At 44.7% G+C, this 15,356-nt stretch overlaps 1 protein-coding gene across 1 annotated transcript; it reads left to right on the forward strand.

The window, feature by feature from the left end:
- The first annotated feature begins 395 nt into the window (after window positions 1–395).
- Window positions 396–13,819, forward strand: nt5c1aa (5'-nucleotidase, cytosolic IAa). Its single transcript, XM_060044154.1, has 7 exons — window positions 396–453; window positions 548–678; window positions 4,364–4,531; window positions 6,040–6,169; window positions 10,543–10,665; window positions 11,809–11,993; window positions 12,564–13,819. Exons 1-7 carry the CDS (start codon window positions 396–398, stop codon window positions 12,900–12,902), a joined length of 1,134 nt encoding a protein of 377 aa, XP_059900137.1. The 3' UTR covers window positions 12,903–13,819.
- Window positions 13,820–15,356: the final 1,537 nt, after the last annotated feature.

Here is a 15,356-nt window from a genome sequence, read left to right on the forward strand (position 1 = left end):
CTGTTACATAGGTGAAACTATAGTATACATAGTGGCACATAGAACGTGACATACTTAGTGTGGGGACAATATGAGAAATACTACTACAATACTATCAAAGATAAGATGGAGTTGTACTACTACTACTACTGCTATACAACAGCAGTCAGCTGTGCCATGTCTTATGATATGCAAAGCAAGGAGAAGCAGTGGAGAGCAGTGCCACAGACCTGTCTGCATCCATAACACATGTAACGTTTAGCCTTTAAACGCCGCGGGCAGACCGTCACCGAACCCACTGGCCTGAGGGCAGGCGGTTCGCACTGTTCCTCTGCCCTGAACATGTTGTTAATGCCTCACGCGGCTGCAGCTGGCATTTGGATTCTTTCAAATGTAAAGTATACATTCACTCCCCAATGGGTCATTCCCACCAGAAGTCCCCTTGGCAAAGCAGCACCCAAAGGCCAAGGCTGGGTACAGAGAGAGTGCAGGCATGGTGCATGAGTTAGCTTCCCCAATCAGTCCCCTTCCCAGAAGAGTCCCCTTTGTTGCCCGTATTGTTATCCAGGGGCAGACGGATTTTCAGTTCACAGCTCAATAATAATACTTGATAATAATGATCATTTAAATCCTTACAACTGTCTGTTTGCTAAGGTGACGGATAGACCAGCCCGGAAAGTGGAAGGAGGCATATTCTTCGTAAGTATGTCACCTCATTAACCCCCACCCACCCACCACCACCACCGCCCGAACATTGCCACTTACAGTGGGGGTCAAAGGTTGTTTTTCCCAGGCTTGGATCAGCACGACCCCCCCCCCCCCCCTCACCCGTTCATTCACCCTTCCTTTGGTGTTCTGCTGGACCTCACAGCATGACAACGCACCCCACAAATAACCACCGCCACCGTCCACCTCGGAGTCGATATCGATACGCTGTCTCCTTCTCTCTCTTGCGTTTTTATGGTTTACGGGAAACGCCGCTGCTGCTGCTAGCGGCAGCCTGCGTCCCCGCGACGTCAACACAGTGAGCCAGGGTGAATGTGAGACCCTCCAGATTGGCTCTGAACTTTACACACGGACCGCCCTGCCGGGACACAGCCGCGTCCGCAGGGCGGTGGACAAGCTGCTGAACCCCCCCCCCCCCCCCGTCCCAAACGACCAGCCCGTCCCCGAGAGTAAAATATAATATAACTGCTGATATTCAAGGGATATAACGGTCAATTGACGTCTCTTGTATTAAATCTGACTATGAATATTTATTAGAATATGAATATGAATTATATTGATTTTATTTTATATATGATTTTTTTATACTGGTAAGTGCAGTTGATAGCTGCTGTGCTGCCGAGTTTTGAGTTTTTTTTATTATGAAATTATACAGCTAATCAAATATCATCTTAACTGATCTAATCAAATGAATGTTCAGTTGAGAAATCTGTAATAACAGTTAATTCGAGCGGATCTTCCCCATGTTGAGTCTATCAATGTTTCATAAAATTGACACCAAATGCATTTTGTTACAGCCCTCCCATGTTATTTTCCCCGCTCTCTCAAACCCACTCCAAAGCCATCTGATTTGTATATGGCATAAACAACCTTTAGCTATTTCTCTGTTTTGTAAATACTGTTAAAGGTACCGGCATACAGGCAGGATATCAAGCATATTTATCAATATTTATATCATTGATACTCAACAGACACCTCTATAAGTGTGTTAGGCACCATGAGAGGTGCGCAGCAACAGGGTGCGTGGTCGTGTTGGGAGGTCGGGAGGTGGGATGCAGAGGAACGAAAGGCAGCTTGAGGCCTTTTTACTGCTGCGTGCAGATACACGCATTCATACGCCTTCAGAGCCATAAACATAAATGACATACAACCATACATACATTCACACACACACACACACACACACACACACACACACACACACACACACACACACACACACACACACACACACACACACACACACACACACACACACACACACACACACACACGCACACATGCAACCATACATACATGGATACCATCTATACATTGAAACCCTACGTACACATTTCAACATACATGCAATCACACACGTACACAAACACACACTAATATAATCATAATCCTTCCCGCAGGGAATCATATTAGCCTTGCCTCTAGTTCTTGCCAACCAGCCAATAACCTTCCTCCTGGGAGTGCAGCTTTGCCCTGGGTTGGCTGCCCTGTATGGCATGCAAGACACCCCCGCCCCCCCCTTAAGCCTACGAGAAACGTTGGGTCCCCCCCTAAGCACCCACATGCTATTTATAATAGTTCATATGAATACATGGAGGGGTGTATTGTGAAGGTTAGGCACTATGCCCACAATCACATGTTTAACTGTTAGGAGAACCAGATATGTCCTATTTGTAACGTCATGGCCTTTGCTTAATGCACACACCGGCTAACACACATGGGGACACGCACACGCACGCACACACACAGGCTGACACCCACGGCGACGCGCACGCACGCTCACAAACCCTCACCCAGTCAGCATGGTGTTGAATTACATGGATCTGTTTTACACATCAACAAGTCCAAGACGCACACACACACTAAACACACCACACGTACCATACACTAGGGATGGGCAAAATGATTCTTTTCCGGGAATCAGTTCTTTCAGTTCAGTTCACTATAACGATTCGTTCGTTTGATTCGTTCGTTACGTCAGATTACGTCATTTGACAGCGAATCTCACAGTTGTCTGCCCCCCCCGCGAGACGGTCCTGAGCAGGGAATATATTGTATAGCCATACGTATGTAGCCAAATTTTACTTTACATTTAATTCTTCATTATTCAGGCATTACAGAACTTTCATGGTCATAAATAAAAAATACGAACTGCTGTTTAATTTCTTTGTTTATTCTTGAATTGACGTAGAATGGAGCAAAGACTCCTGGGATTGGGAAGTGCATTTATCCAATAAACAGATGGAGGTCAAGTCTATTTTCGGAAATGCAGGGGGATATATGTGTGGCCCCACGTCGAATGACATGACCCAAGACACGTCAGACAGAGAAAGCGCGCAAATTCGACGGTACCACCTTGTCATTTGTTTACCCAGGTGCCATGGCAACACCATCGCTACCTCTCATTGGCTGAATCTTTGAGAACGGTGTAGACTCAATCAATATAAGGTCGCGGGGAGACGAAGCTCTGTTCGTTTGTATATTTTATTTACGTGACCATATTTTTGTTTTATATTTAAAAAAAAGAATCAAAGAACCAGTTCTCTCGTTTTGGGGAACAAGTTCTTGTCGTTCACCTTCGGGATTCGTTTGTTGTGAACGAATCGGTCGCGACCGACTCATCCCTAACACACACACACCACACAGGCACGCACGCATGCACATACACACATACACACAAATAGTGGCAAAACATCAAAACTGCAGGTGGTGCAATGTACAATCACGCTAAATGTTTGCACACAAAAAATGTATCTTGAAATACTAACAAAGTTGGAGTCAGTAAAGAAAATGTTTAACTTATCGAGGATTCGACCTGGGGACGGTTCATTCATTCCATGGCCAGACAGAGGTAGGCATGAATACGATTAAGATGATGGAAGTGACTTCATGTAGCTGCTGACTCATAATCCTATTACCAAGTGGTCGTTGCACCTAAGGGTGCAACGACCACTTATACAACCCGTGGAATGTAACACACTAATTGAGGTGCTGTCTAAAGTATTTCAAAGTTCACATTGGCTTTCAAACCAACTTTTCCAGATTTTTTTGATCTAAATGGACCGCTGACAAGGTAAAAACTGGCAGGTGTGAAAAGTGTGTTATGCGAGAAGCCCCCTGGTTTGATTGGGTGGAAACATCCAGAGAATGAAGCGCTCCGCTTCCTCCAGTGTATGCATTTCTTGGCTCAGGGCTCATTTTCAGGGCTGCACTCACTTCCAGCCACCAAACACCGTGCTCACAGCGGCCCAAAGCCTGCCCACCGTCAGCTCCCACAACAGCATCCGTGTGCATGGATGATATAGAAAGACCATCGTACATGCGCGAGTCGGTAGTCATGAACAGTGTTCAGTCAAGTAATGTTGACTGTGCATTCATCAGATGAGTACCTATTGTTTTTATAAGTGGTGGCTTTAATTTCATGTTCTACATTCTCAATGATTACACTGCACGGCTTTGCTTAGGCTTTGACGATGTTGTCCTTTTCCTTTTGCATTGAGTTTTTTATAATTTTTTTCACCACCAACAAATACGCTGTCCTCTTCGGAATGCCCTTCGTTCACTCTGTCTTGGTTTGGATGGCCATCGCTGACCTCCATACACCTGTTTTCTCTCATGTGTTCTGTCCATGTTGTGTTCTGCTCTCGGCTCTCCCCAGCCCAAGCCGGAGAACGCGGTGACGGTGGCCGTCTCCTCGCGGGTCCTGTTCCGCACCGAGCGCGAGCAGCAGGTCTTTGACGAGCAGGGCATCGAGGAGTACCTGCGCTTCCAGGTGGAGCACGAGAACGAACACTTCCCCACGGGCCCCGCCTTCCCCTTCGTCAAGGTCAGAGGTCACGCAGTTTGCCCCCCCCCCCCCAGTTGGTTTTTGCACGTTTTGTCCTTCTGCAGGCTTATAGGATGCCTTTTTATAGAGGTGTCCTCTGCGGACTGCGGTCAAGCTAGCCAAACCTCGCAAGCCCGTGGTCAAGCCAGCCCTCCCTAAATTTGAAGTGCACGTGTATTATATTCTTTTTGGCAAATCCATTGACAATGCCAAGCACGGGCTGACATGGAGAGTGAACGTCTTTTCACACGTGCCTACGGCCAGTTTTAAAAATAAGGAGTAAACCAGGGTATGTACCACAAATGTAGTGCCTACTACACTGACACAAAATCAAGCATATTTTTTAACTTCTTTTGCATGATCTAGGTTCTGCTGTATAAGAAAAAAACACATTCTATGGTGACTTATAAAGCAGAACCGCAGTAAGCAGAGTTCAAATAATCAAATGACTTAAATGATCATTGAACTCGATTTTTTATTGTTATGGCCAACTGTTGCCACGGGCCAATGGTGGTGGCGCCTTTTAAAGGAAACTAGCCAAGTATACTAAAATGATAAATTAGGAGGCCATAGCCCTACAGGAAGTGATCTAACGACTAGGTGACTTAGAGGTCAAGGATACTTGCACTTAACAAACCTGATCCTCAGAAATGCGTCTTGGAGCGGTAGGGTGTACTGTAGGTCTGGGACGAATGTTAGCTCGAAATCGTGCCAGCGAGCCGCTGGGTGGGCTTTCTTAGTCACTTCCGATTGGTCACTACAAAATAGATTGTCCTTTAGGCCCTCTTTCATATAAAAGAGACCCCATTTCTCTAGCTCATACCCAAGTGCGCTACACCACTAGATAACCCACAACTTCCATCACGTCCTGTTTGGATAGCTAGAGCATCCAAGGCATTATTATAGACATTATTTTAGTAGAGTGCAATGCGCCCCTTCATATAGAAGTTGAACCCTCTCATTTTGGACTGCGACGGGGGGCTGGCCGTCATCTCTGGGCTGCGGTAGTGTGAATTATGTTTGCTCATTAAGATCGTTTGAATAGATTCCACATTCACGACTGTAGTGCACTATTACAGTGATAAATCTTTCTGTCCGGGGGGGGGGGGGGTGGGGTTCTTGTTTGTGCAATTTTAACTACACAAATATAAAAAAAAGGATGAAGTGCTAAACAACATTGTCAAAATAACAACTGAAACAAGAACAGTCAAAGAATTTGAGCAATTTTATCTTTAAAAATATTAAAAACGAAAGATTATTGTTTTTTGGGACGACGTAGTTAAGGCGGCAGGCGTGTGTTGCTTAGGCGGCCGTCTAAGTTGTAAAGTGCTGGTTTGCAGAAACGTAGAAATAGCTCTGTTTGTTCCTAGCGACGGGGTTGGGGGGGTCCTACGAGGACGCCTCTGTGCAAAGGGTCTTGCCACACGAATGTGTCCTCACCATTAGGTGCAGGTACTGCGGAAACAGATCTCTTGCTGATGAAGATGTTGTGTCTTCTTACCCACAAGGCTTTGGAGGCGGTGAACGTGCGCCTGCGGGAGCTGTACCCTCAGAGCGAGGAGCTGTTCGACATCGTTCTGGTCACGTACAACCACGCCCACGTGGGGGTCCGCCTTATTAACACCATCAACCACCACAGTGAGTCTGCACTACACACGCACACACACACACACACACACACACACACACCCACACAGATGCACCCAAACACACACACACACACGCACACACACACACACATACACACTCACACACATACACACTCACACACACACACACTTACACACATGCACACACACACACACACGCACACACATGCACACACTCACACGCAACCACACTCACACACACGCACACACACACACACGCACGCACGCACACACACAAACACACGCATACACACGCACACACACGCACACACACGCACACACACACACGCACGCACGCACACACACACACAAACACATGCATACACACGCACACACACGCACACACACACACACACACACACACACACACACACACACACACACACACACACACACACACACACACACACACACGGTGCATCATCCATGTGGATGCTTTTTATAGTCACCTTGCTGTATTGTGACCTTGTCGTTTGCGTGACGGTGGCCGGTTTCTGGTTTCCATGAGGCCTGGGGGGTAACGCAAAACCAGCCTGGAAACAAGAGTGTGGGACTGTGTGGTGATGATGTATGAACAGCTGACCGTGCACTCCGTCCTTCGGGGTGAACCTCTGTGGACTGTCGGTTCCTGGTCTCCGTCGCCGACCAGCTGCAGCTTCACAAATATCTCCCAGGACATGAGAAAGAGCGAGAGGAAAGCGGAAGGAGAGAGAGAAGGGCCACAACAAAGCAGCTCAGAGCAGAGGAGCCAGCAGAGTACAGTGTGTTCCGGAACGTTCCCTGGTTCTCTGTGGAAGGCGGCCCCACCACTTTCACTTCCGACTCCTGACCTTGCAGCAACCAGCCTCACAAAGGAGAACTGGTGAAACGATGAGGAGCACAGAATCATAGAGGATCAAAGAATGAAAATGGCTAGCATGGCAGAAGCTAGTGTTAGCTAATTCTGTCTTTTTTTGCATTCAAGATCTTTTTTTCTTCTAACACAACACAAGATAATGAAAATACTTTTCCTCTTTGTTCGTTCACATTGAGATTCCCAGGCATGGTGGAAATCATCAAAGCAGTGGTGCTGCTTGTCGTGGCGATTCCGTTACCAGATATTGAATCTAGGGCAGATGAGATTTCCAAATGCAAAAAACACACAATACTTTTGTATTGACAATTATGGTTACATATATTTGTGATAATAGTACAAGTTCTCTCTCACATCAAATAAAGCCCAAGATGACATGATGTCGTGCCATTAAATCACCATTTGCCGCGACAGGAAATAGGCCGACGGACAAGGATATAATTCAAAGTACAGCCGTTAACGTTATGTAATGTATTCACATTAGAGGCAATTTGTTATGTGTGATCTATCACAGCCACAGCCTCCATAATGTGCAATGGAGAACGCAAGGTGACATTCTGGATCCTACACTCTGGAGATGAGAATGCACATTAGGACATTAGGATACATGAGTCTGCTGTACCACTGGCCATAGTAATGTTCTCTATGTCTATAGAGAAGTAGTTGCAGCAATTTTAGGCCAAAGTTTTAGTTGAGGAATAGTAGGCCAGGAAACCCACGACTACTAGCAGAGTAGTATTAGCTGACATCTCTGTATCGTTGTATGTTCTGCTCTTCCACTCTGATACTCCTCGTCTGCTCCACTACTGCTCTTCTCAACCAGAAACATCAACCCTGTACAGACGCATTTGAACAACACTGAGAAAGTTTTGAGGACTATAACCCAATAACAACAAGACAGCTTACACACAAACATCGCATATTGCCAAGAGTCAACGGGTCAGGCAACAGCTCAGCAGCAGAGCTCTGGGACTGTGCATGTACACAGAAGACCACACACACCTTTTCCTGTGGGTATCTTCCCCTCAGTCCGGGACGGTCCCATGAAGGAAAACATTGTTTTAAACCAATGTTCTTGTGCTCTGGCTTTGATGTGGGCCTGGGAGCGGCGCGTTCTCGCCGTGCACCCCGGGCACGTGGGTCCGATACTTATTACCATGCCTCTCATCCGCCGGTCGAATGCATACATAAATAAACAAGGCATGTCACGTCGGCCGAGGAAGAGAAGGACATCGGAGGAGGAAGGGAACGTCTCTCCGGAGCGTCTCCCACGCCACCGAGCCCAGGACTTCAAGGACACCAGGGTTCCCTGAGGTTGAAGGAAGAGGCCAAGCAGGACAGACACGTACGAGCAGACCGTGAGCCACCGAGCCAAAGTGAACCGTCCGCATTCATGGATCATCTGAGGCTCTCAGGCTCCTCCATTGATCCTAAAGACATCTGAATGGTGGGGGGGGGGTTATTGCCTCGAGGAACGTGTCCAATTCATCTACCTTTTTATCCGTCCCTCCTTTTTGCTCTGATGAATTTATGTTTGTGGATCTATGCTTCTGATCCGTCCTATCTCTACCTGCCTTGTTTTAAGTCGTCTCGGATCCTGCGTCTTCCTCCCTGTTTTTCTACTCAGTCCGCCTGCCCCCTTTCCCTTTTAAAAATAAATAATGATCATCGTCTTTGCGGCTTTCCCATCTCTTTTCATGTCAGTCATTCAATCATTGGCCTCCTGTCGTCAGCCAGGGACAAGGGATTCTTCTACCTCCGTCTGTCGCACGCTCTAACAAGCCACCCACGGCCTCAAGCATTCATCCAGCTCTTCCAACCCACCCCCACACACATCATTCTCTCTGCAGCACTCAAGCTAAATGCCCATATTTACATTACATTTAGGGGATTTTGCTGACGCTTTTATACAAAGCGAATTGCAACCATAATTCACACCTGCCACACTGCCGTCAATATCTGCATACCTTATTACCCATCATGCATAGTGTGTGTACTTCATTGCACATCATGTAATGAGTTACCCATCTTGTACCATGTTATCTGTCGTGTACCTCATTACCTATCATGCACTGTGTTACATGCTGTGTATCTCATCATCAATCAGGTACCTCGTTTCCCACCATACACACAATACCCATGATGCACCCCACTACCCGTCCCACGCTCATAAAGCGCCACCCCTTTAATCCAACGTGCCCTCGTGTGTCCCCCCCCCACCCCTTGAGTGAGTTAGTGTGTTGCTGCACTCCCCAACCCCATCACACCACCGGCCCCCACCCGGGAAACTAGAGACACTCTTTCCCATCAGTCTTAATACCGTCTTAACACTTGGCAACCCCCACCAGCTTCTCTTCACGTTACACACACACACACGCACGCATGCACACACGCAGACACACACACATACATACTCCTCTACCTCACTTCAGGGATCGTTCTCGATTTCACCCTTCTCTCTATCCACCCTTCACGCACACACCGCCCCTCCCCATTACCACTTACAGCCGTTACACTTCCAGGGTTCATGGAGGAGATTTCTTGATTATTTTTTGTCAAGCCATCAATCAACATACAATGAGTAGTCATTGATCAATAGGAGTGCTTGGTTGTTTCTGTTTGCAGTGCTTTAGTACACTTCACTGGAAGGAGGTTGTACTGCTTCACAGCAGGTGATGCATTCTGCGTTTTAGAATAACGAAGAGACACAGGCCTATACTGGGGAACACTGGGGAAACAATGGAAAACTGAATTGGAAAATAAAGGCCAAAAAGACAACAGACCGCAACTAGATTGAGAATATTTAAAGTAATATAACATGACTTTATGATCTTATCAATGATTCATATTGAATGATACATTCGTGTACAGTATTTATTTAGTCTTCCAAAATTTCACTTATTTAAAAATCTTGATTGTAAATGTGTTTCATACTTCTAATATAGGCAACTTGTTTCATTAAGCCTCAATGAATGCTCTAGCCCAGAACAAATCTTGTTAACACTTTATTGAAGGTGTAGAAATTCATGAAAATTCTGTAAAATCAGTGTTTCGCTGCAAAATCTTTATTATCATCACATTTGAAGGTTTTCGATCATTCAGGAAAGTCTCTGAAATAATAGTGGTTCTCTGCTATGGTTTTTGTGCCATCACTTTATTGAAGGTATTTGATCGTAGTAATTATGAAATATCTGTAAAATAAGTGTAAGAAACTTTAATTACAATTTCTGTAAATGTATTATTTTTGCACTTGAGTTGAACTAGGGTATTTTACAATCATTTTACAGTTTCTGTTCTGTTTCTTCGATTAAAAAAAAATCCCCCGATTGGTTGGAAATGAGCTGGGTAGCGATCCAACTTCTAAACTGCGCTGACAACTGGAAAATATATTCTCATAAATCATTTCACTCACTTACCTACAGTGTTTTTAGTGATGTAATCTTTCTAATAAATGATTGTTTAGGGTAATAATTGCTATAAGAAAAAAAATATTTTTTCTTCAATCCTAGACCTGTTTATTGAGAGGTTCTGCATGACCGGAGGAACCAGTCCTATTGGCTACCTGAAGGCATTCCACACCAACCTTTACCTATCAGCAGACGCTGACAAGGTCAGAGAGGCCCTGGCTGAAGGTGAGACCCAAACCATACACATGCACTCTCTCACTTACTCCATCACTCCAACACTCCAACAAAGACACACACACACACATTTGTTTTTCTAGTTAAATCACATTCCATACAATTGAGCTATTCGCTGACGTATCACTATGTACTTAAAATTTGATTTCTATGTATTATAGTTTTTCTCATGCATTAGTCATCAACATCTAAGGCATTCCCTACCTGGTGTGGGAGTTGGTTTAATAGTTTGGTTTATAATAAGAATAATACCAGTTATATTTGTTTTAGTCCTGTGATTATTTACAGAAGTAATATTTGTGCGAGTAGTATGTACTCGTGGTAGTTGTAGAAGTCTATTTTCTGTTGCATGAAGTGAATAGAACTCAGCGCACAAGGTGACATCAGAGATACGAGTCAGGACTAATCTGGTGCAGAAGCTCAACGGTGCTTAGTGCTACAGCATGCCTCATAGCAGAGAGAGAGAGGGGGAGAGAGAGAGAGAGAGAGAGAGAGAGAGAGAGAGAGAGAGAGAGAGAGAGAGAGAGAGAGAGAGAGAGAGAGAGAGAGAGAGAGAGAGAGAGAGAGAGAGAGATTGTCCCTGACGTTTTACTTCAAAGCACTTCATCATGAACGACGAGGGTATTTTGGCGCGGCCTGCTTGAGCGGTGTGATGAGGATTACGGTGTTAAGTGTTTCCCTGCCATTAAAACCAGGAACGGATGAACATAAAAGCATGTCTAGGAATAGGCCCATTATTATTTCACCTCTACTAGGGATACAGTAATAATAACTCATAATAATGAATTTGAGGCTTGTTCTTAAAAGTGGCAAATGTTGTGTGCAGAGATTATTTGAGATTAAATATTCTTACATATTGACGCATTAGGGATAGAAGACCAATATTAACACAAAAAAACAGATGTGCTCAGGCTAAGCAACCAGCCAACCGCTGTGGGGCGGACACAGTAATTAAACTACAACCCTTTTAACAGTGGCATCCTCAGAGGACCAACAGAGGAGTCGCCCATTACACTAATTATGGGTCTGCCTCTTTTCCGTACCATGGGTAGCAGTTAAGCACACCAACTAGTGAAGATAACGTTCCCTGATAGCACCCCCCTGAATGAATCCCATGCCTGTCGTTCTGCGCAGGCATCGCGGCGGCCACCATGTTCATGTCGGAGAAGCTGTCGGCGGTGTCGCAGACGCAGCTGAGGGTGGCCTTCGACGGGGACGCCGTGCTCTTCTCCGATGAGTCGGAGCGCATCTTCAAGGCGCACGGCCTCGACAAGTTCTTCGAGCACGAGCGGGAAAACGAGGACAGGCTGCTAGATCACGTACGTTGTGCGCTGGCAACCACAGTGATGGACGGCCATTTTATCACCGACTGGTGTTAAATAAAAAATGAACGACTTTCAAACTCATTACATTTAATCGTTTCTTCGATTCCACAGTTTTGAGTCGGTTCCAAGGCGGACCAGTCTGGTCCAATTCCATTTATTTTTTTCGAATCTATTCTCCGACTCGACGTGACGGTAGTGAGACCCGAGTTGTTTGGCGTGGACTCTCGGCCCCGAGGCCAGGCACAACTCAGGGGCAGTTGCTCACTTTGACATGGACATTTTAACTGACCTCTTCCACTATCACCTTTTATCGTAGTCTTTGTTTTGACACAAAAAATGTAATGAGTGATTCTCATTGACCACCAGCTACAGGGGACATTTGTCCAGCAACTCAACTGAACCGCCAAAATGTTTTTTCAGGAGTTGGTTAAAAATATGGGATGAACACGGATTCAAACCTAACCATTTATTAGACATTGTTTAACGGGCACTTTGCTTGTTGACATCTGAGTTTCTTGTAAACATAAAGTAATCGTACGTGTGTCTCACTTGTTAACCCTGCAGGGCCCTCTGAAGGGCTTCCTGGAGGCCCTAGGGAAGCTCCAGAAGAAGTTCTACGCCAAGGGCCACCGCATGGACTGCCCCATCCGGACCTACCTGGTGACGGCCCGCAGCGCCGCCAGCTCCGGCATCCGGGCCCTCAAGACCCTGCGGGCCTGGGGCCTGGAGATCGACGAGGCCCTGTTCCTGGCCGGGGCCCCCAAGGGCCCCATGCTGGAGAAGATCCGTCCCCACATCTACTTCGACGACCAGATGTTCCACGTGGAGGGCGCGGCGGAGATGGGCACCATCGCCGCCCACGTGCCCTACGGCATCGCACAGAAGTACCCCAGGAAACAGTGAGGCCGTGCTGTTGGGGACACGCTTTTTGGAGGCTGATGACGCTGTGCACAAACAGCCTGAGTGTGTTCTGAAGGGACACCAGGGAAGAGTATAAGGGAAAGAGAATAAAAAAGAATTATTTAGACGACAAAAATACAAATCAATGAGTTCTTTGCATGCAAGATCTCCTCATGGGCCGTGTTGGTTTGCATGAATGCAGTGCGTCTTGTGACCTTGTACTGTTACAGAAGTGTTATGACACCCTGTCATTATCGTATTTTGATCTTGAGCTTCCAGCCTCTCGCTTTTTGGATCAAGGCTGAAACCTTTCGATGGGATTTCTGCTGACTCAGGCTCAGAACTAAGACTGACCTCCAGGTCGTATAGGGGTAACCCTTCCTGCCTTGTGAATGGTGTGGTGCGATGAGATGTGGTAGGTTGTCAATGTTACCTTTAGCGCTCTACATTTCAAGTTTGAAAGAAAATCACAGATATCTTACTTAACACAAGGAATAGTTATTTAAAATTCCTATTATTTCTGTTTTCTTCAACTTTTTGTTTCTCCATATTATTAGGATATGGGGCAGGAGCCCACTGTAGAAAAGATTTCAAGTGTATAAAAAACCTTGTATGTGTAAAACATGTGACATGCATTAATACAATGATTGTAAATGTGTTTCATACTTCTAATATAGCCAACTTGTTTCATCAAGCCTCAATGAATGCTGTAGCTCAGAGCAAGATATAAAAGCCATAGGTTTAGATGCCAGCTGAATGCCTTAGTTGGAGGCTATTTATATTTGAACTAAATGAAGAAAATTGTTAAAAAAATAAACATAATAATAATAATAAATACAAAAAGGGTTTAATATTTAACAAAATGCATTATATTGCTGCCGTATTTTCAATAAAAGGGTGGCTATAAATGCAATGCTCTATTTACGTGGTCAATTCGATCAGTGTGTGTCACGCATGGATACAAAATAACTCAACGGTCTCCCGCTGCTGATGTACATTATTACCACCTGGTGGCCAACGAGGGTAGCCATTTAACACACGATTGATTATACCGTAGAAAGAAGTTTGGAAATCAATAACTAATTACAATGATTACTTTTTCTTTTGAAATGAAATAACGACTCTGTTACTCTCCGTTGACATTGGTTATTGAGCAAAAGAATGCTGGCCTTTGTAAATGTCATATTTTCTATTCTCAATCTAAAACCTCTGACAGGCTTCCCCACATGTCTTGTTACTGAATGAACCTACGGTTAATTACTCTCCATTACCACACAAAGAAAGCAGGCTGCTTGCCAGCACCATGCATTCTCCTGACCGGTGCATGTCTGAACTCTGCGCTGCAGGCATCTGAATTAAATCACATCATAACACACAATACATTGCTGCGAGGAAGCGGTCGTTTCATCCGCATCTATAAACACAAAGCAAAACTAGGAACCAGACACATTGGATCCTAGCAGATGTCATCTTCAAACCTGCTTATTCGGGTATTGAAATATATATATTAGGCCTATACATTAAACATTGTAAATAATTAATCTAATTTATTTCGCCCGCGTGTAGCTAATGTAGCCATGACAGAAAAGCGATATCAATAATGCATGGGGGGATTTGATCCGAATATAAATATATATTAAAAAACAATATTTTCATTCACATTCCGAGTTGAGATGAACTTCTCAGGTTAAGCGCTAGATGGCAGCACCGTAACAGTATCAGTCAGGCCAGTCTCATTTATCTGCACTGGCCTTAGATTAATATTTAATTTTTTTCCATTGAACAATAGAAAAGCTGTAATGAATGATTCAATATACCAGTGTGTGAGTGATTCCTACGACTCATCCAACTTAATCTAAACTCATCCTATTCGAAAAGGTGGCGATTTGCCTTTCCGAGAATAAACCGAATTCAAGGCGGTTACCCGCACCTTCACCTCTCATCAGATATGTCCGTATCTGTGATGAATGCGTTAATATCCACACATTACCTCTCGGCGTGGAGTGTGGGCGATGAGTGCATGTTGATCCTATTCATCCCCCTCTCATATGGGATAACAGCACTGCAGCGACTGGCCTGAAGCAGGATAAATAGACCATAGTTCGATTTTACACCCTCCTGTTTGGAGATATATATATATATATGTATATATATATATATATGTATATATATGTATATATATATATATACATATATTGATATATATATATTGATATATCAAATATATCCATCCAAATTGCTGTAGCCTATTTGGGAAGCTTAAAATTAGGTTTTCTTTAATCAGGTCTGATCAAAGATACACACATCATCCCAGAACAACACATATGAAAAACAACCTGCCAACACCAGATATCAACCATGCTTTATTCATAAAGAGTTTCTGATGTCCTTCAACGATCAAATCATACAGAGTAATGATTTCGATGAATTTATGTAGCAAAGCCTAATGAGTTCATG

This window comes from Gadus macrocephalus, chromosome 22, assembly GCF_031168955.1.
Source record: "Gadus macrocephalus chromosome 22, ASM3116895v1".
In the NCBI taxonomy this organism is placed as follows: domain Eukaryota; kingdom Metazoa; phylum Chordata; class Actinopteri; order Gadiformes; family Gadidae; genus Gadus; species Gadus macrocephalus.